General features: G+C 46.2%; 1 protein-coding gene across 1 annotated transcript in view; it reads left to right on the top strand.

Moving 5' to 3' along the window:
• Window positions 1-22229, top strand: part of THSD7A (thrombospondin type 1 domain containing 7A) — a 324008-nt gene that overhangs the window by 290393 nt on the left and 11386 nt on the right. Inside the window, exons 17-23 of the mRNA XM_072154376.1 lie at window positions 3366-3499; window positions 3939-4092; window positions 6542-6683; window positions 19757-19872; window positions 20129-20246; window positions 20610-20755; window positions 21826-22000. Of these exons, the coding sequence (XP_072010477.1) occupies window positions 3366-3499; window positions 3939-4092; window positions 6542-6683; window positions 19757-19872; window positions 20129-20246; window positions 20610-20755; window positions 21826-22000 (985 nt within the window). The remainder of the gene's footprint in view (window positions 1-3365; window positions 3500-3938; window positions 4093-6541; window positions 6684-19756; window positions 19873-20128; window positions 20247-20609; window positions 20756-21825; window positions 22001-22229) is intronic.

The raw sequence follows: 22229 nt of genomic DNA, 5'->3' as shown, positions 1-22229 counted from the left end.
TTAAGGTGTATAAATCTTGTACCTGCTAATGGCTGTGGTATTATATGCATAGTGACAGTATTACACTATAGTTGATCACTGCTGAGAATCTCTGTACAGTTATTATTGTGCATTGACTGTAGTTGCAGTTATCCTGGGAACAGTAGGCGACTGTCTTGGGATTTGTTGTCTATGTTCTCACCTTCTTTTCTGTATTATTTTGCTCACTGTTCTATTACAATACAATATGTTGGAAGCAATTGATCAAAATGATGAACTTCTAATATACAACACAACTAATGAGCCTTTTCCCGCAGTCTCTTTCCATCGAGACCCAGACCTGTATCTCTACTGCCCTCTGGAGACAATATAATTCATGTAGAATGTATTTTTTTATTACTGTACTTGTTCTAAGGAAATATTATTCAAGTTATTGTGTAAATGATGACAATTTATTTTTTCACACTCTGTGTATTTACTTGAAAGTGCTCCCGATGTTTATTATGAACATACCCTTTAATCCTTAAAGGAAACCAGTTGAGAGATTTTCACTAATAAGCCTAATAACAAGTTCCCTTAGCCTATACTAACACTGTTTTTAACTAAAAAAAAAGTGCATAGTTCCTATCCCCAGAAAATCAAGTTTGTATGCCTACCTGGCATCCTGCCTGAAGGAGCAGGGTATCCCAAGGGTGCGTGCTATCATGCAAGGCACTGCGTCTCCCACCTTCTGTCTGCTCTCCCCCCCTCCTCCGGGGATAAATGTGGTGCACAATCTTTCTGCGCACTATAACGCCCCTTTCAGTGCAGAAATTTGTGTTGCATCGGGAATAGTGCAGCCGAAACACAAACGTGTCACATGCGACATATATGTGGGGCAGACACTTTATAAATACATGTACAAGCAGTTTGCACATAAAAGACTGTGCAAAGTTCAACCGAAAACTGGCGCACTGGCCCACTGTGTGCACAAGCCGTGGCGCAGAAGCCGTGGTACATATCCCCCAATGTTTCTAAGAAATTTCCAATAAGACGCCGTGAGGCACAAAATTAAGGAGACATTCTCTAAACAAGTAACTGTTTGCTGTATTGTATTATAGGGTGTTATGTGATGATTTAGTAGATTCTTTTTACTTATTTATATTTTAACCTTATTTTTCTCTTTTTTTTCCCCTCTTTCGCACCCCCCGGGGCTCCTCAGGCTCAGGTAAGAACAAGTTCACATTTCTAGATTTATTCTTATTGATCAGCTTTCTAACTTATACACTTCTGTGTTACATGACCCTTCCCCCCCACCGTACGTCAGTGGGTTCTCCTGCGGGATCTCGTTACAATGTTTCAGTTACTTTTTCACAAGAGTCTTCACAGCATTCTGTAGAATTCCTGCACTGGCTCAGAGCTTCATTACAGATGATATAAGGGAAGACGGGGGTCACATACATGAATACATTATATTATATCTGTTCATAATATAAAGTGTAACTCTATGGGGGTCATTTATATTATATTATATCTCTACATGATTAGAGATGAATAAATCAATCAAGAGTCGATTCAATGAAGCTTTGCCAGAGCTTTTCAGAAGATTTGGTTTGGGTCCGAATCAAATAGTTCTGAACCGAATGCTCCGATTGCTCTGGAAATTGATCTGTAAACCCCTCTAGTCCTCTAATTATGATTTATTGATTTATTTTTTATAAAATTGTCCATCTCATTGGGGGTCATTTATCTAATCTCTGTTGGTTTTTGAAACATTCGTTACAAATGTCTCAAAAATGTTGCACAAATGTCTCAAGTCATTTCTTTCCACTTTCTAACTTTTCCTTAAAGGACATCTATCACCAGATCAAGGATTGTAAGCCCAGCACCCTGACATACTGGTGTGCGCCCCCTCCGGCAGGATCTGCTCTTCTTTTGGTTTCTTATGCCCTTGTTTTTAAGAAACATGGGCTTTAAGAATTATGCAAATGAGCCTGAGGGGCTCAAGGCATCAATAATTCCTATGGAGCCTGGAGCCCCCAGACTCATTTGCATAATTTTAAAAGCTTACAAAAAAGGGCAAAAGAAGCTAAAAGAAGAGCAGATCTTGACAGAGGGGGCGCACACCAGTATGTACAATCCTTGATCTGTTTAGTCTGGAGTTTTTTGCACTCAATACCCCATTGTGTTCATTGTCTGCAATTTTGTTTCATTAGGGTAAGAATTGGGGTTAATGGTAATGTAAAATGTATTTTATAAAAAAAAAAATCATTGTTTTAGGGGATAAGAGGGGATTATACTCCAATTTCCAGTACAATTATAGCAACATTAATTCACCCAGAAAAAAAATCTGTTTCAATTTGGTGTCTGATTCCTACTGAACCTACCAATCAATGAAGAGATTCTATTGTCTCTTAACATAATATATAGAGTAACTGTACCCATTATATTATGTTATATATGATCATCACACATTCAACCTGTAATACTCCGCTTAGATTTGTTATCCACGGCCTCCTTCCTTCTAAAATCAACTTTTATCATTATGCTAATGAGCCGGAAGTGCTCTGGGGGCGTTGCCAGAGCCCCTCTCTTCTGATTCATTATCATTATTTTAAAAGTTGATACTATATGAGCTTTTTTTTTATATATAAGAAGATTGTCACAGACCCGGTGCCTGGATCTACAAGTAATGTCCCTGGTTTATCAGGATGGGTTCCGATGGGTGATCTCCTTTGACTCCCATTATGTTTGCAGCTAATGATTCCCATAGACATCTAATAATGCATCAGGACCTGCTGCTCCAAAAAATAAAGGGAGAAGGACCCTCATTATCACGTGTACAGGGTATAACAATTATACTATGGACAATCCCTTTAATAGACATTCCTCCTGTACTATGTAGGTCCCCAGGAATGATTGCAGGTGGTCCCTGTGTCCAATCTGGTCAACTGGAAACCAGAGAAGGGTCTCCCCTAAAAAGACCCCACTGTAGGGGTGAAAGAAGATTTGGACACTCTCCTGCCTAGTGATAGATAATTCTGTGATTCCTCTGTAATTCATCCTGGAAATATATATCAGAGAATTCTAGAAATATTATTAACTTTATTTGTATTATATTTTGTGTTATTCGAATGGCCGAGGATGTGATTGAGTGGGGACATTATTATGTGTCTGATAACGGGAATATCTGGGAATAATGTGATATTTGAGAGGCTGCGGATCACGTTACAATATGAAATAACCTCCAGGCGTCAGGGAAGCTTTTACCTGCAGACGTCCCGTGTCACCCGAGAAGACATAGGGGACGATCAGTAATCTGATCATTGCATCTTCCCAGAATTCATATGCCGTCCCACAATGCATTGCTGCACTAACTAATCCATACATTGCTCTGGGGGCTGCAGGTATACGAGGTGGTCCCGTGTCACAGCGACTGCAACCAGTACGTGTGGATCACAGAACCCTGGAGCGTATGTAAAGTCACCAATGTGGATCTCAAGCAGAACTGTGGAGAAGGAGTCCAGACCAAGAAAGTCAGGTAAAGGGCATTTACTTAAAGGGAACCTCCCATGAGAAGTGGATCTGATGGTGGATTCCTCCTGCTGCCTCTGCCCTAATCTGTAATTTAATAATCCTGTGATCGAACTTGTTAAAAACTTTATTTTAGTAATATGTAAATTAGCTGCAGAGGCTACTGGGGCGTGTCCTAGCCTGGCCGAGCCCTGGGAGCTAAGGCTTCTCCACGCCCCAGGAGCCTCTGCTAATTTTTGTTAATCAGGGGGTAGAAATGTATAAAAAAAGGTCATTGATAGGTCTCTATGAGAAGGTAACAATGTTGTAAGTCATTTCTGTGCTACTTGAGCGGCGCTTGGCTTGTTCAGCAGCACAACCTGCTGGTCACAGGTGTTATTGCAGTGGCTGCACACAGACTCTCTGTAATGTTACAATGTATATATATGTACATTCCATGTTATCAGATGCATGCAGAACACGGTGGATGGTCCTGCAGATGTTGTAGAAGACTATCTATGCGAGCCCGAAGAGATGCCTCTAGGAGCCCGCAACTGCAAGCTGCCCTGTCCTGAAGATTGTGTCATGTCAGAGTGGAGTGAATGGAGCAAGTGTCCCCTGGTAAGAAACATCATCAAATAATTTGTCTCCAACGTGTCTCATGTGTCACTTGTATTACTTAGGGTACATTCACATTCGTTCTACTCAGATTCCCATATATTCAACTTTATGTTATATATATATATATATGTTTATAGCGAGTCAGGTGGGCGTGGTCTCCTGGGGCTGAATCCAGCAGCTCCTCCCCATGCTTTCTCTGCATGCAGCAGTAATGTCATGTGACCAGAATGACTTCATCACAGGTCCTTTAGCTTCCTAACATTAGCCAACTGTACACCAAGTATATATCTCATGAAATCCCAGCATATCATATCACATGAAATCACAACAGTCTGCATGGAGAGGAGTAGAAGTCCTTGCAGGCATGCTGTGATTTTTATTTGGTCAGATATGTGCATGGGGTACAGTTTGCTAATGCTAAGAGGCTAAAGGACCTGTAATTATGTCACCTTGGTCACATGACATTAAACCACACCCCAACTTGCTCTATAGGTCCCTAAATACCAGGCAAGTTGTAACTCTGATTTTATGGGGATCTTAGGGGAACAATTTTTACCTAAAATAAGGGGGTCAGATAATTTCTAGGGCTCTATAGGAACCTGTCACTAGCTGTATTTGTGAAAAATGTGGTGACAGGTTCCCTTTAAAACTGCAGCTTGCAGAAAAACTTTGCACTTCTCTTCAATTTCCGATGAAGCGCCAGTGTGAATACGCAGCTCTACTATGGAGCACCTGATGATATGTAGCATTTTGCAGTGTAAGCTGCGCAGCGCTGGTCTCATTGTCCTCCTGAATATTCAGTTCCTCTTCTACATTGGGTGAAGGCAGTAATGAGGTGTCAGACAGTGGCTGCGCGGCAGAATACTAATTATTACAGGTCCATCATGGTGGAGGCTCATTAGTATGGAAATAAGGTAGCGGCGTCTGGGCGACGGACGGGATATTAGATTAACGAAGACAAATATAGATTGTAATAACCTGTAAAAAAAAAAAAATTATATTTAAAAAAAAAATTCCTAAGGATTTTTTTATTTATTTTACAAGATTATTAAAGGGGCCCTGTGCTTAAAGGGTTTTTTTTTTTTTACAAAATGGTGACCTGTTATCTGTAGAAAATTGTATTAGTATGGTAACTGTTTGGTTTCCCTACAGCTCCCCCAGAGGGGAAATTAGGTATTACACAGTGCCTATTCTTACTAATGCCTGTGACAGGACTGGTCCTTCAAAAGAGACTCTGCTCTGTGAATACTCTGTGAATATTTCAATTAATATATAATACAATCAATTAAGTTAAAATTGTTTGCCCATGAAAGAAAGTTCTCAAATTTTAATCCCCTAGTGATGATTACACAATAAAGATAATTTTGCCCTATAACTTTACATTTTTACAAAGTTTTAATTATTTCTTAGCTCCTATTACTCAGTGATGGTCAGTGTAAGATTCCAGAGTGTGGGTGGGGACTCTCTGAGCAGACACTTCATGATCCCTCTGTGCTGTGAGATGCTGTGTGCTGACAATGTGCTTAGATTATCAGGATACAGGGTTTTTCTACACTTGTCTTTAGCTTCTGTACATTCTACTAGTATTTGAAAGAGAGATGAGAGATCAGAGATGATGCGATCGATGAGATGGATAAACACACAATGACTCTCAGCGTTGCTACATCTTGACTATAACATACGCAGTCAGCTCTGCTATATGCCTCACTCCCGGATAGAGACCTAATCTTATCTGTAGCTTGTAGACTAAGTCTATTTACACTGCTGCTTGTCGACAAGAAGTGCCTGTGTCTGGGCTGGTCTTATAATGCAGGGGGGAGGGGCAGGAGGCAGAGAGTAGTGTGCAGATAGGAGAAGCTATTTATGAAAAGAATTTGTCCTGTGCGACCCTAAATTATAGAAGATTTATGGTCGTATCCCAGGGCAACAAAAATTGTATACACTGATAGAGACAGGTTGGAATTGTATCTGTGAAATGCTGCATTTTTGTTAATAACAGTGAATTAGAGAATGTGATATTTTGTTATCCTGAGTATATTTAGGAATCTTGTCTTTGTGGGAATATCCCTTTAAATTGCACCAAAACTACATTTTTTTACTGGAACTGGAAGTTCTCATAATACAGAGCAGAGGAAATCGCCATAATGCGGATAATTAAAATATGACAGTGAAGTTGCACACTTGGCAAAACAGCGAGATCCTGTCTGGGAGATCTTCATTATTTTGTAAATGTGGTCCCGTCCCCATAATGACATGTTTAGTATTTTAATTCTCCGCTCGCGCCTCGGTTTGCTGTTTGCTTAATTTGCTTAATTTGCTTTGTCTAATATGTGATGTCTGTTTGCAGAGGCAGAAAAAAAAGCGCCCGATAAATGAGAGCCCCGGTACGTCTGCCATGTAAACAGTATATTTAGGGTTAATTCTGATCATAGGGGTTAATGTTTTGCAGCCATGTGACGGGACCAGCTTCAGAGAGCGGTCAGCAGCGCCCATAAGACAGGCAGCGGAGGGGAAAGCCTGCCACCCCGCCACCGAGAGCGAACCCTGTGTCCTCAACAAGAACTGCTTCCACTATGAATACAATGTAACAGGTAGGAGGAGGTGATATGTCCTGTTACATCCTGTATTATACCCCAGAGCTGCACTCACTATTCTGCTGCTGGTGCAGTCACTGTGTACATACATGACATTACTTATCCTGTACTGATCCTGAGTTACATCCTGTATTATACCCCAGAGCTGCACTCACTATTCTGCTGCTGGTGCAGTCACTGTGTACATACATGACATTACTTATCCTGTACTGATCCTGAGTTACATCCTGTATTATACTCCAGAGCTGCACTCACTATTCTGCTGGTGGTGCAGTCACTGTGTACATACATGACATTACTTATCCTGTACTGATCCTGAGTTACATCCTGTATTATACCCCAGAGCTGCACTCACTATTCTGCTGCTGGTGCAGTCACTGTATATACATGACATTACTTATCCTGTACTGATCCTGAGTTACATCCTGTATTATACTCCAGAGCTGCACTCACTATTCTGCTGCTGGTGTAGTCACTGTGTACATACATGACATTACTTATCCTGTACTGATCCTGAGTTACATCCTGTATTATACCCCAGAGCTGCACTCACTATTCTGCTGCTGGTGCAGTCACTGTGTACATACATTACATTACTTATCCTGTACTGATCCTGAGTTACATCCTGTATTATACCCCAGAGCTGCACTCACTATTCTGCGGCTGGTGCAGTCACTGTGTACATACATGACATTACTTATCCTGTACTGATCCTGAGTTACATCCTGTATTATACTCCAGAGCTGCACTCACTATTCTGCTGCTAGTGCAGTCACTGTACATACCTGACATTACTTATCCTGTACTGATCCTGAGTTACATCCTGTATTATACTCCAGAGCTGCACTCACTATTCTGCTGCTGGTGCAGTCACTGTGTACATACATGACATTACTTATCCTATACTGATCATGAGTTACATCCTGTATTATATCCCAGAGCTGCACTCACTATTCTGCTGCTGGTGCAGTCACTGTGTACATACATGACATTACTTATCCTGTACTGATCCTGAGTTACATTCTGTATTATACCCCAGAGCTGCACTCACTATTCTGCTGCTAGTGCAGTCACTGTACATACCTGACATTACTTATCCTGTACTGATCCTGAGTTACATCCTGTATTATACTCCAGAGCTGCACTCACTATTCTGCTGCTGGTGCAGTCACTGTGTACATACATGACATTACTTATCCTGTACTGATCATGAGTTACATCCTGTATTATATCCCAGAGCTGCACTCACTATTCTGCTGCTGGTGCAGTCACTGTGTACATACATGACATTACTTATCCTGTACTGATCCTGAGTTACATCTTGTATTATACTCCAGAGCTGCACTCACTATTCTGCTGGTGGTGCAGTCACTGTGTACATACATGACATTACTTATCCTGTACTGATCCTGAGTTACATCTTGTATTATACTCCAGAGCTGCACTCACTATTCTGCTGCTGGTGCAGTCACTGTGTACATACATGACATTACTTATCCTGTACTGATCCTGAGTTACATCCTGTATTATACTCCAGAGCTGCACTCACTATTCTGCTGCTGGTGCAGTCACTGTGTACATACATGACATTACTTATCCTGTACTGATCCTGAGTTACATCTTGTATTATACTCCAGAGCTGCACTCACTATTCTGCCGCTGGTGCAGTCACTGTGTACATACATGACATTACTTATCCTGTACTGATCCTGAGTTACATCCTGTATTATACTCCAGAGCTGCACTCACTATTCTGCTGCTGGTGCAGTCACTGTACATACATGACATTACTTATCCTGTACTGATCCTGAGTTACATCTTGTATTATACTCCAGAGCTGCACTCACTATTCTGCTGCTGGCGCAGTCACTGTGTACATACATGACATTACTTATCCTGTACTGATCCTGAGTTACATCTTGTATTATACTCCAGAGCTGCACTCACTATTCTGCTGCTGGTGCAGTCACTGTGTACATACATGACATTACTTACCCTGTACTGATCCTGAGTTACATCCAGTATTATACTCCAGAGCTGCACTCACTATTCTGCTGCTGGTGCAGTCACTGTGTACATACATGACATTACTTATCCTGTACTGATCCTGAGTTACATTCTGTATTATACCCCAGAGCTGCACTCACTATTCTGCTGCTGGTGCAGTCACTGTGTACATACATGACATTACTTATCCTGTACTGATCCTGAGTTACATCCTGTATTATACTCCAGAGCTGCACTCACTATTCTGCTGCTGGTGCAGTCACTGTACATACATGACATTACTTATCCTGTACTGATCCTGAGTTACATCTTGTATTATACTCCAGAGCTGCACTCACTATTCTGCTGCTGGTGCAGTCACTGTGTACATACATGACATTACTTATCCTGTACTGATCCTGAGTTACATCTTGTATTATACTCCAGAGCTGCACTCACTATTCTGCTGGTGGTGCAGTCACTGTGTACATACATGACATTACTTATCCTGTACTGATCCTGAGTTACATCCTGTAAATCTTTTATTTTATATATAAAAATGAAAAACATTACAACAATAAACATAAATCAAGCCATAACTTCTGGCAAAACAAAACAATAATAATAATAACAAAACAATAATACAAACTAAAAGAGACTTACGAAAATCTCCTGGCCCAGCCACACACACACCACACAATCAGCATTATAAAACAAAACCTTCACCCAATCCCACCACCTAATTTTTTTTTATTTATTTATTTATTTATTTTTTTTTTTTTTCCATAAATAACTAAAGAATACACAGCAAAAAAAAGACAAACAGGAAATAAAAACATTAAATATAACTAACTAAATCCCACGCCCATCACCCTCCCACCCAGACACTGGTCTAACGTCCAAAGTTCGCGCTATATAGTCCAGACCAGTGCCCAGGATCATATTGTCCAAATCCCGTCCACCCCCCTCCCAACCTAACACCCTAACACCAACACCCCAAAAACCAACCAAGCTATATACACATTAACTATAACTACATAAATACACAATGTACACAAAATACAAACACATTAAACATATCAACATAACAAACCAACCAACCACATAAAGCCCAGGTTCGGCGCCTGCAAGCCCCTACATCTCTATATGTTCATAACACAAAACAAAAATCTACAGTGTCAGCTTCAGCCCAACACCAGGAGAGGAGATGACAGACTAAGGGACACTAAAGGAGAACCCCCTCCAAAGGAGAGAGGCCCTCCCCGTGCCCAGCCTCTCATACTCCAGAGAGCGCACCTTCACCAGGTCACCCAGAATGTTCCTAACCACCTCATCCACCGGGAGGATTTTACGCTGCGTCGATACTAAACACCGTGCGTTCCACGTGTGGTACCTGACCACTAGGCTAACTAGGAATAACGTGCATCGGTCCCGGCCACCCAGGCCTCTGAATGCTCCATAGGCCCACTCCGCATAGGAGAGACCGGCCAACCCGGGCCAATGGATGGAAGCGCCCACCCGGTTGTACACCTCTGTGTTAAAGGGGCACTGAAGCAGGAAGTGGTCCATGCTCTCCAGCAGACCACCGCACTCCTCCCGGGGACAACCCCTTTCCTCAGAACTCCTACACTTCAGATTGTCCCTCACACACAGCTTTCCATGGAAGCAGCGCCAAGTCAAGTCCCAAAACTTCAAGGGGATCCTGATGGAATTCAAAAGACCTAAACCCACCCCAAGATCCCGACTTGGGCAATCCCTGAGGGCCAGAGGCTTCTGGAAATGGGTCAACAGAACCCTTTTGTCAAGGACTTTCCTCGACATGGTCCTGATCTCCCACATTCCCAGACCCCACCGGCGAATCACCTTCAGAACCGGGGTAGCGTAAGCCGGAAGATGCCCATGCGGTGTACGGAGATCCTTCACTCGCCCTCCTGTCTCCCATTCCTGGAAGAAAGGCCGAAACCATCCCCTGCAGGAGTATACCCACGGAGGAGCCCTCTCTTTCCAGAGGTTTGCTACATTGATCTTAAGAAAGGTATTCACTAGGAACACCACAGGGTTGACCATACACAACCCTCCTTGTCTCCTCGTGCGGTAAGTAACCTCCCTCTTGATTAGGTTCAGCCTATTCCCCCATAACAGCTGGAAGAACAGACTGTACACCCGAGTCCAGAGGGGTTCTGGCAACATGCACACACTGCCCAGATATATCAGCAATGGGAGCAGGTAAGTTTTAATCAAGTTCACCCTTTCCCTGAGGGTCAAAGACCAACCCTTCCACTGGTCCACCTTCTGGGCGGCGATCTTAAGCCTGCCGTCCCAGTTTTGCATGGGGTAATCCCCCTGGCCGAATTCGATGCCGAGAACTTTGGCAGAGTCTTGGGGCCCTGGAAGAGTGTCCGGGAGATCAAAGCCTGGACCTCCCTCTCCCAGCCAGAGACTCTCACACTTATCCTGGTTGATCTTGGACCCAGAAGCCTCTGAGTAGCGGTCAACTTCTGACATCACCCATTGCGCCTCCCCTCTCGAGGACACAAAAACAGTGACGTCATCGGCATACGCTACCACCCTTAGAGTGGCTTCCGGTGCCGCCCGGTCCATCCCGACTCCCACCAACGGCCCACGATCAACCCTCCTAAGGAATGGGTCAATCGCGAACACGTACAGTAGTGGGCTCAGAGGACAACCCTGGCGAACACTAGACCCAACCTCAAAAGAGCGGCCAATCCAACCGTTCACAAGCGGGAAACTCTCTGCCCCTGCGTACAAAACTTTCAGCCAATTGACAAACCCACCCGGCAGGCCATACCTCAGAAGGACAGACCAGAGGTACTCGTGGTTAACCCGATCAAACGCTTTTGCCTGATCCAAGGACAGCAAGTACCCCTTCCAGTTACCAGCCCTGCCCTGTTCCACTGCCTCCCGGACACAAAGCACAGCACTAAATGTACCGCGGCCTGGAACAGAGCAGTGCTGGGTCCCCGAAAGGAGCCGGGGTGCAAACTGCACCAGCCGATTAAACAGCACCTTTGCCAAAACCTTTCTGTCCGTATTGAGAAGCGCTATGGGACGCCAGTTCTCAATACGAGATCGGTCCTTACCCTTTGACAGGATGATCAGGGCTGACCTCCTCATTGACTTCGGCAGAGCGCCCGAGGAAAGACACTCATTGAATACCTCAGTCAAGAGGGGAACCAAGGCGTCCTTAAAGGTCTTATAAAACTCGGATGTTAAGCCATCCGGACCCGGCGATTTCTTGAGGGCGAGCCCTTCAATCGCCCGGCTGACTTCCTCTTCCCTAATCATCTCTGTCAAAACATCAAGAGAGGGGTCTACTCCTGGCTCAGGGACAGTTTCAGCCAGGAAAGCCGACATCACATCCCGATCTAGATCCTTCCTGCCCAAGAGGTGCGAGTAGAAGGATCTGACGACCTCCAGAATCCCTGATCTGGACCTTTTCAGGGATCCCGTACTGTCAACCAGTCCCGTGACAACTTTACCATTCACTGACATCTTGCAGTTTCTGTAAGGGTCGGGCGAGCGGTATTTCCCGTAATCCCTCTCAAAAACCAAAGATGCGTGTCTATCGTACTGACACCTCTTCAGCAAGGATTTCACTCTGGAGATGTCCTCACGACTACCTCCAGTCGAGACGAGATGCTCGAGTTTCCTCCTCAGGCCCTGATACAGGCGGTACCTGTCCAGGCTCCTGAGGCTCGAGAGCTGGCGGAAGAATCTCGCCACCCTTTTCTTGAGCATCTCCCACCACTCTGACTTACTGCTACAAAGGCCCAGCAATGGTACCTGGCTCTGAAGAAAGTCCTCAAAGGATTGTCTGATCTCCGCTTCTTCCAGGAGAGACAAATTGAGCTTCCAGTAGCCTCTTCCCATCCGGGGGGTCTCTGTAACATTCAGAGAAAACAAAATTAGACAGTGATCGGAGAACTCCACCTCAACAACGGACACTGGTGAAGAAATGGCTTCCTCCTTTAAATAAAACCTGTCTATTCTAGACCTGCAGCTACCCCTATAATAGGTGAACCCCGCGTGGCCTGGGGTGTGCCGGATGTGGACATCCACCAGGCGAGCCTCACTAGCTATGCTATTAAGAGCGACGCTATCATAAGTCAGCTTGTCTCTGGAACCTCCCCTATCCTGGGACCTCGTGACAGCATTGAAGTCCCCTCCAAAGACCACCTGCCGACTTGTAAAAAGGTAGGGCTTGATCCTCATAAAGAGACACTTCCTGTCCCACTTGGACTGGGGACCATAGATGTTAATTAGGCGAAGTTCTTGTCCCTTCATGAGGACATCCAGGATCAGGCACCTCCCCATTTCTAACTCAATAACTCGTCGGCATTCTACCGGTGCGGTAAAAAGGACCGCCACTCCGCTATACGGCTCGGCCGCAAGAGACCAATAGGAAGGCCCGTGTCTCCATTCCCTCTTAGCTTTATACACGGCCGCCAAATCTGGCAGCCTGGTCTCCTGCAAAAATAAAATGTCGGCTTCAACGCGGCCGAGAAAATCAAAGGCCGCAAATCTAGCCGCATCAGACTTAATGCTGGCGACATTAATGGACGCCAGCGTCAACGGAGTGGGTGCCGCCATCATGAGTGATTGAGTTAGACGGCTTTTTTCTTACTACCTCCCTTCCCTCTACTGTCCTCTGAGGATGATCCCTTTTCCCTTTTCCCTTCAGAATTGGGGCAACTTCTTTTTAACGAAATCGAGGTGTCCATGTTATTACTGGCCCCCAAGGACCCACCCGGACCACCCTCTCCTTCGTCCTTGTCTCCTGACTCTGAGTCAGTCTCCCACTCTGAGGACCCAGCATCCCCAGAGGATAGAGACTCAGCGCCCCCTGCAGGCTGCTCCGCCGCCACCTCCAGAACCCCACCCTCAGCCTCTCCTTCCGAGGAGGCGATCTCATCGAGGGTGAGGAACTGGTTGGAAAGCTCAACCAGAGGGGAGGAAGTTTTCCCTTCCTTAGGTACCTTAGATGCGCCGCGTTTTTTCTTTTTCTGCTTGCGCTTATTTTCTAGCCAAATCCTGTTATCCTCATCCATACTCTCATATTGGGAGGACGTGGAGGACATGGCACCTTTCTCGCGCTCCATCCCCCTGACCTCCTCATCCAACTCATCATCCCTCAGGGCCTCAGTAGCAAGACCAGCCTCTGAGGAAGGACCAAGGGTCACCCCAGCAGACTGAGGCTTCTCCAGTTCTCTCCCTTTTTGTCTGGCTTCAAGCCGCCTTAACTGAGAAGGCGACTTCTTCTTACTTTTCTTCACAGGCCCCTCAGCTCCTCCACCTCTGCTGGTACCTTCCCCAGCAGAAGCAACCTCATGGCTCTCCTCCACTGGGGTCACAACCGCATTGGCAAAGGAGCGAGGACAACGGCTGAAAGGGTGACCGAGCTCACCACACAGGTTACACCTAATGTCCTTACAGGATGCAGCGAGATGACCTAGCCCACCACACAAAGCGCACTTCTGCACTTGGCAGCTGGCGCTAAAGTGTGTGGGGTCACCGCACCTGTGACAGACCTTCGGCTGCCCCTGGTAGAAAATCAGGATTCTGTCTCGCCCAAGAAAGGCTGAAGAGGGAATGTGGGCGACTGTGCCGCCTGAACACTTCAACTTCATCATGAAGGTCCAGGCCCCAGACCAAATGCCAAATTCATCGCGGTTTTTCTGCGGTACCTGTACAACCTCACCATAACGACTGAGCCAAGTCATGATGTCCATGCAAGAAAGTGACTCGTTACGGGTCAAAACGGTCACCTTCTTGACTGCGTTTTGGCGAGACACTGCTTGCACAGCAAAGTCTCGCCATGCGGGCTCGTTCTTTGCCAGCTCATAATTCGACCAGAAGAGCTCTAAGCCCTCCGGCCGAACAAAGCTGACATCGAACTCCGGAGTACCATAAGGATGTATCAGGGCAAAGATGTCACTAGCCCTGAAGTTCATCCTCAGGAGGAGCTCCACCACCCTTGACCTGGGTGGGCATGCGTCACTGCCCCTCCAGCGAAGACGAACCACATTCCTACGGGCAGCTCCGGGCCCGGTTGTGGGTAAAGACCACACAGTCTCTCCCCCCCTTTTCTCTTGGAAGGCTGCCAGGCCATGCCTGTCTGTCCAGAAGGACAGATCAACATCTCTCCCCTCTACATTGATTGACTTTTCCCCTCTCCTGAGAGCCTCCAGAAGACGCCTTTGCAAAACGCTATTCCCAGAGCCAGGAGACAAGGAGTTAACCCCACTTGCCCCAGCGGTGACACTCGCATAGCTCCTTATGGGAGCGGCCACCACTGGGGGTGCAGATGGTCCAGCACTCATACCAGGATCCCCCCCATCACCATTCACCACCCCCACATTCACCACACTATGTACATTACTGCCTCGCTTCCTTGCATCACTCACACCAGCTGGGCCAGGAAGACCTGGGGTTGCCTCGGCGTCACTGGACACAGGGGGTAGAGCCACCTCCATAGCTGATTCAGCCTGAGAAGAGGCAGCTCCAACCCCGATCTTACTTGTGCCCTCTGCCTCATTGGCATTAACCCCTTGTTGTCCAGCAGTTTTTATGATGTTTGAGCACCGCTGCTCAATGGATGGTAGAGGCCGCTTGTCCTTACAGACTCCAGACAGTCTCTTTGGCCCTTTCATATCTCCACAGTTTGATGCACCAATACAGAACAATACTTTTCCTGCACCTTTCCCTGCAGGCTGCACGGGATGTCTGGGAGGCGCCGCACTACAAGCCCCAGCAGCCCCATCACACTGCCGCTGCTCACCGGAGCAAGCAACAGCCACAGTGCTAGGAGCCACAGGAGCTACCGCCACTGCCCCTGGCACTGGGCCACCCCCCCTCCCACTAGGGGGCAGCGCACAGTACCAGGACCTGCCGGATCGCCCTCACTGTCCGGCCTTTCGGCCGATGCCTTCCCTGCACCATCCTTGCTACTAAAACAAGGCTGGTGCTCTGCGCCATGATGGAACGTGGCTTTGCAATCTCCCCGCACCCTGGCACCGAGTCCACTGCAGGATTCGTGCTGGGCTGGGTAACGGGGCCTACACGACAGGCTGGCACTGCTGCCCGCCCGGAGGGAACAGGGAGGGGACGAAACACCAGATTCACCTCCTGAGACGCCTTGGTCTTCTTGGGTCTCTTCTTTCTCTTTTGGTCCTCATCCGGGATCTCATCGCCGAACGAAAAGTTCTGGAGGTGAACTGGGGACTCGAGCTGACGGATCTGAGCCATTAGCGCCCCTCCCTGGCCGCTGTCATCACTTTCCTCCTCCAGGTTGGCAGAGCCGCAGCCTGATGGTAATGGCGCTTGCTCTGCAGGCAGCCTGTCGTGCGAGGCCTGCTGGTGTTGATGCAGGCCACCAGACGGACACGGCAGGTCTTCCTCATCCTCCTCATCATCGCCATCATCCGCCTGGATCTCAAGCCCCTTCAGCTTTCTTAACTGCTCCTGGCGCATGTCATCAAACCGGGCATCGTTTTCCAACTTTTCCCGGAACGGACCGCTGTGCTCGCGGATTAGATGTCGCTTCTCCTGCAGAGCGGTGACCTCGGCTTTTAGTCTGTCTATGGTGTTAAGAAGATCAGACTTTTTCTTTCTCTGCGTAGCCACCCCCGCTAGGGCCAAGGTCTCCCGTATCTCCTCCTGGAGCCTCCTCAGCGCTTTTCCAGATTCCTCGTACTCACGGAGGTGCTCAGCAATCCGGGAGCCATAGATGGAAGCAGACTCCCGGGCCTTCAGATCACCCCATGCCTTTTGCACACCTCCGTGAGCACCCAGCTTTTCAGCTGAACCACCCAGCTTTCCCGCACAGTCACTCAGCTTTCCAGGAGGAGCACTCAGGCTGATGTTACTTGCCTTGATCTTCTGTGAACCGGAGACCTTGCGGCTTCCCTGGGTCTTGGGGGTGGCAGCCGAGGTCACATCGCTGCGTCCTTGGCTCCGGGCAGATCTTCTCACCCCCTCCGCTTTGGCCGGTAACTGGCTTCTCCTGCCCCCCGCCGGCCTGGTCCGGGAGGCAGAAGCCTGGGATTTTCCTGGCTCACTCATCCCAGAAACCCACTCCCTCCCTGGGGAGGAGAGAGCAGGCCTGGGTGGATTTGATCTTCCTCCAGGTGGTGCAGGAGCTCAGCAGCAACAACCACACCCTTCAGTAGCACACAGCAGAATGATCCAGCACGAGCTATTCTGCTGCTGGTGCAGTCACTGTGTACATACATGACATTACTTATCCTGTACTGATCCTGAGTTACATCCTGTATTATACTCCAGAGCTGCACTCACTATTCTGCTGCTGGTGTAGTCACTGTGTACATACATGACATTACTTATCCTGTACTGATCCTGAGTTACATCCTGTATTATACCCCAGAGCTGCACTCACTATTCTGCTGCTGGTGCAGTCACTGTGTACATACATTACATTACTTATCCTGTACTGATCCTGAGTTACATCCTGTATTATACCCCAGAGCTGCACTCACTATTCTGCGGCTGGTGCAGTCACTGTGTACATACATGACATTACTTATCCTGTACTCATCATGAGTTACATCCTGTATTATATCCCAGAGCTGCACTCACTATTCTGCTGCTGGTGCAGTCACTGTGTACATACATGACATTACTTATCCTGTACTGATCCTGAGTTACATCTTGTATTATACTCCAGAGCTGCACTCACTATTCTGCTGGTGGTGCAGTCACTGTGTACATACATGACATTACTTATCCTGTACTGATCCTGAGTTACATCCTGTATTATACTCCAGAGCTGCACTCACTATTCTGCTGCTGGTGCAGTCACTGTACATACATGACATTACTTATCCTGTACTGATCCTGAGTTACATCTTGTATTATACTCCAGAGCTGCACTCACTATTCTGCTGCTGGTGCAGTCACTGTGTACATACATGACATTACTTATCCTGTACTGATCCTGAGTTACATCCTGTATTATACTCCAGAGCTGCACTCACTATTCTGCCGCTGGTGCAGTCACTGTGTACATACATGACATTACTTATCCTGTACTCATCCTGAGTTACATTCTGTATTATACCCCAGAGCTGCACTCACTATTCTGCTGCTGGTGCAGTCACTGTGTACATACATGACATTACTTATCCTGTACTGATCCTGAGTTACATCCTGTATTATACTCCATAGCTGCACTCACTATTCTGCTGCTGGCGCAGTCACTGTGTACATACATGACATTACTTATCCTGTACTGATCCTGAGTTACATCTTGTATTATACTCCAGAGCTGCACTCACTATTCTGCTGCTGGTGCAGTTACTGTGTACATACATGACATTACTTATCCTGTACTGATCCTGAGTTACATTCTGTATTATACCCCAGAGCTGCACTCACTATTCTGCTGCTGGTGCAGTCACTGTGTACATACATGACATTACTTATCCTGTACTGATCCTGAGTTACATCCTGTATTATACCCCAGAGCTGCACTCACTATTCTGCTGGTGGTGCAGTCACTGTGTACATACATGACATTACTTATCCTGTACTGATCCTGAGTTACATCCTGTATTATACCCCAGAGCTGCACTCACTATTCTGCTGCTGGTGCAGTCACTGTGTACATACATGACATGACTTATCCTGTACTGATCCTGAGTTACATCCTGTATTATACTCCATAGCTGCACTCACTATTCTGCTGCTGGCGCAGTCACTGTGTACATACATGACATTACTTATCCTGTACTGATCCTGAGTTACATCTTGTATTATACTCCAGAGCTGCACTCACTATTCTGCTGCTGGTGCAGTTACTGTGTACATACATGACATTACTTATCCTGTACTGATCCTGAGTTACATTCTGTATTATACCTCAGAGCTGCACTCACTATTCTGCTGCTGGTGCAGTCACTGTGTACATACATGACATTACTTATCCTGTACTGATCCTGAGTTACATCCTGTATTATACTCCAGAGCTGCACTCACTATTCTGCTGCTGGTGCAGTCACTGTGTACATACATGACATTACTTATCCTGTACTGATCCTGAGTTACATCCTGTATTATACCCCAGAGCTGCACTCACTATTCTGCTGCTGGTGCAGTCACTGTGTACATACATGACATGACTTATCCTGTACTGATCCTGAGTTACATCCTGTATTATACTCCAGAGCTGCACTCACTATTCTGCTGCTGGTGCAGTCACTGTGTACATACATGACATTACTTATCCTGTACTGATCCTGAGTTACATCCTGTATTATACTCCAGAGCTGCACTCACTATTCTGCTGCTGGTGCAGTCACTGTGTACATACATGACATTACTTATCCTGTACTGATCCTGAGTTACATCCTGTATTATACCCCAGAGCTGCACTCACTATTCTGCTGGTGGTGCAGTCACTGTGTACATACATGACATTACTTATCCTGTACTGATCCTGAGTTACATCCTGTATTATACTCCAGAGCTGCACTCACTATTCTGCTGCTGGTGCAGTCACTGTGTACATACATGACATTACTTATCCTGTACTGATCCTGAGTTACATCCTGTATTATACTTCAGAGCTGCACTCACTATTCTGATGCTGGTGCAGTCACTGTGTACATACATGACATTACTTATCCTGTACTGATCCTGAGTTACATCCTGTATTATACCCCAGAGCTGCACTCACTATTCTGCTGCTGGTGCAGTCACTGTGTACATACATGACATTACATATCCTGTACTGATCCTGAGTTACATCCAGTATTATACCCCAGAGCTGCACTCACTATTCTGCTGCTGGTGCAGTCACTGTACATACATGACATTACTTATCCTGTTCTATTCTGCCAGTACAGTCAGAAAAAACTTACAGAAAAACTTTGCATTTCACTTAAATTTTTCGATGAAGTGTCAGTGTGAATACGCAGCTCTACTATTGAGCACCTAATGATATGTAGCATTTTGCAGTGTAAGCTGTACAGCATTGGTCCCATGAGCTGCACTCACTTTTCTGATCTTCTCTCATGATGTAATCTATGTACCCGTTATCTCCTTAGATTGGAGCACGTGTCAGCTTAGTGACAAGGCCGTTTGTGGGAACGGAATCAAGACCAGGATGTTGGACTGTGTTCGGAGTGATGCCAAATCAGTGGCCCTGAAGTTCTGTGAAGAAGTAAGTGGTCCCTGGTATAACAGACAAACCCCTTTTGAAGGGGGACAAAATGGGGGAACCTAGTAAGTGACACATGACAATGGGAAGGAGGAGTTGTGATAAAGCAACAAAATTGATTCATTTAACGATAAATTTCGTGAGGGAGCAGCTGAGGGTCTCGTGACTACGGACCCCCAGCCATTATGATAGTGGCTTTTAACCCTTTAATCATGTAACCAGTGTGATGGGACAGACTGAAACCTGCTCTTCCTTGTAGCTCGGTTTGGAGAAGTCTTGGCAGATGAACACGTCCTGTGTGGTGGAATGTCCCGTGAATTGTCAGCTCTCCGACTGGTCTCCATGGTCCAAGTGCTCGACCGGTTGTGGCCTTGCAGGTTTGTATCACGGACTGACCCTAGTGGATGTATTAAATTGTTGTGGGTTAAACCAGATTCTATGTAAATTGTAACCTCCAAAATGACTTTACCAAACTCCTTACTAGCGATGAGCGGGTGCGTGCCAAACATTTGGGGTTTGGGTCTCCCAAACCCAATCCTGGACTGCAGTCAGAAGTTCCGGTCCAGGTTCGGCTAGTGCGTCATCTTTCATCCAAATAAATATTGGTTACATATGTTGGTTTTTATTCATCGACACAAAGACTAAAAACCATAATACAAGTCGATCCTGTTTTTATTTTTTGGTATTTTTTAAAAAAAATGTTACATACATTTTTGAATAATCGGTTCCATCAATCACAGGGAAGATGACCCGGAGGAGGACGGTGATCCAGCCTTCCCAAGGAGATGGGAGACCATGTCCCACCCAGACGGAGCAGTCCAAGCCGTGCCCAGTGAAGCCGTGCTACAGATGGCAGTACGGGCGCTGGTCCCAGTGTACAGTGGAGGTAATTTCTATCCTGGTTCAGAATAATGTCACTACATGGTCACCATATAAAACAGCAGAAGTATCGGCTGCCAGATCTAGGATCTTGATGTTCTTGCACATTTACCATGAGGAACCTAATAGGTCAGTACGGCCACCTAACTGGATTTTGTGTCACTCCTTAAAGGACATCTACCACCATTTTCTCTGTGGTAGACTGTCCCGTATGCCACCCTCGGTACCTAATGCTCTCGATGGGGCATTCATTGAAATGAGCCGGAGATGCTCAGGGTCTCCTAGCCCCCTGGCTCCTCCGAAGACTAATTTATGCACGTCCCCCGCCTCATGCACCGCTCCCAGCTACCCGCGTGGTCAGGCAGCCGGTGACGTCATCGGTGCCCCTTCTGTTGCGAGATCTTCTGTCTTGCGCAGCTCGCAGGTATCCTTTGCGGCTGTGCAAGAAATCAAGACCGCTCGGGTAGCTGGGAGTGCTGCATACGAATGAGGTGGGGGGCCGTGCATAAATTAGTCTTCGGAGGAGCCAAGAGGCGCTCTTCGGACGAGACCCTGAGTACCTCCGGCTCATTTCAATAGATATCAAAGTTTATTTTCTCCATACCACAAGGGCCCCAGAGGAAGCGCACAGAGGCTCCTTCGAGGGCATAAGGTACCGAGGATGGCATATGGGACAGTCTACCACTGAGAAAATGGTGGTAGATGTCCCTTAAAGTGTTTTATAAGAGGCCTCCTTGGTTTATACTCTTTAACCCCTGTACATGGATCTGCAGGGAAATCACCAGGTCACTACCTCTTGAAATTGTCTCATTGAAGGTGATGATTGGCCTAAGGTGGAAAGTACCAGGAGGCAGAAGAGTCATTCAGGTTCCAAAATGATGGATCAGGCTCACTAAGGCCAGGTTCACACCCATTATTCAAAAGCGGACAGAGAATTGTGGAAACATGTCATTTGTTGCAATTTTGTAAAGAATAAACCCAACTAGTTAAGAAAAAAAATCTTATTTTAATTTTTTTTTGAGCTACAATTCCGGGCTTGAATCACCTCCCCCATTGACTCCTGGTGTCTCTTGGTAGGATGCACAGTGCGGAGATGGCACCAGGTTCCGGAATATGTCCTGCGTCGTTTATGATGGATCTCGGGAAGACGCTGGCAAAGTGGTCGACGAGGAGTTTTGTGGAGAAATAGAACTTGTTGTGGATGGAGACGTGAACATTGTACTGGAGGAGTCGTGCACCGTCCCGTGTCCAGGTATCGGCCATTTAGCAATTGTCTTGAATTTATTATTTTTTTTATTCGTTCTATGACATCACACGTCCATCCTTAAATATAGAGGGACACCTTTATTTTGCACAGAAATTTTGACTTTTAAAGGGGTGGTCTGCCCATCCGAGGGGGGAGCTTCCATAGAGTATAAAAGGGGAAAAATTTACTGTTTATATATATTTTTTTGGAAATGTGAATTTTGTGTCTATTACAT

This window comes from Engystomops pustulosus, chromosome 5 (genome assembly GCF_040894005.1).
Source record: "Engystomops pustulosus chromosome 5, aEngPut4.maternal, whole genome shotgun sequence".
NCBI lineage: Eukaryota > Metazoa > Chordata > Amphibia > Anura > Leptodactylidae > Engystomops > Engystomops pustulosus.
The sequence above is the reverse complement of the archived record's forward strand: the minus strand, read 5'-3'. Positions and strand labels throughout refer to the sequence as shown.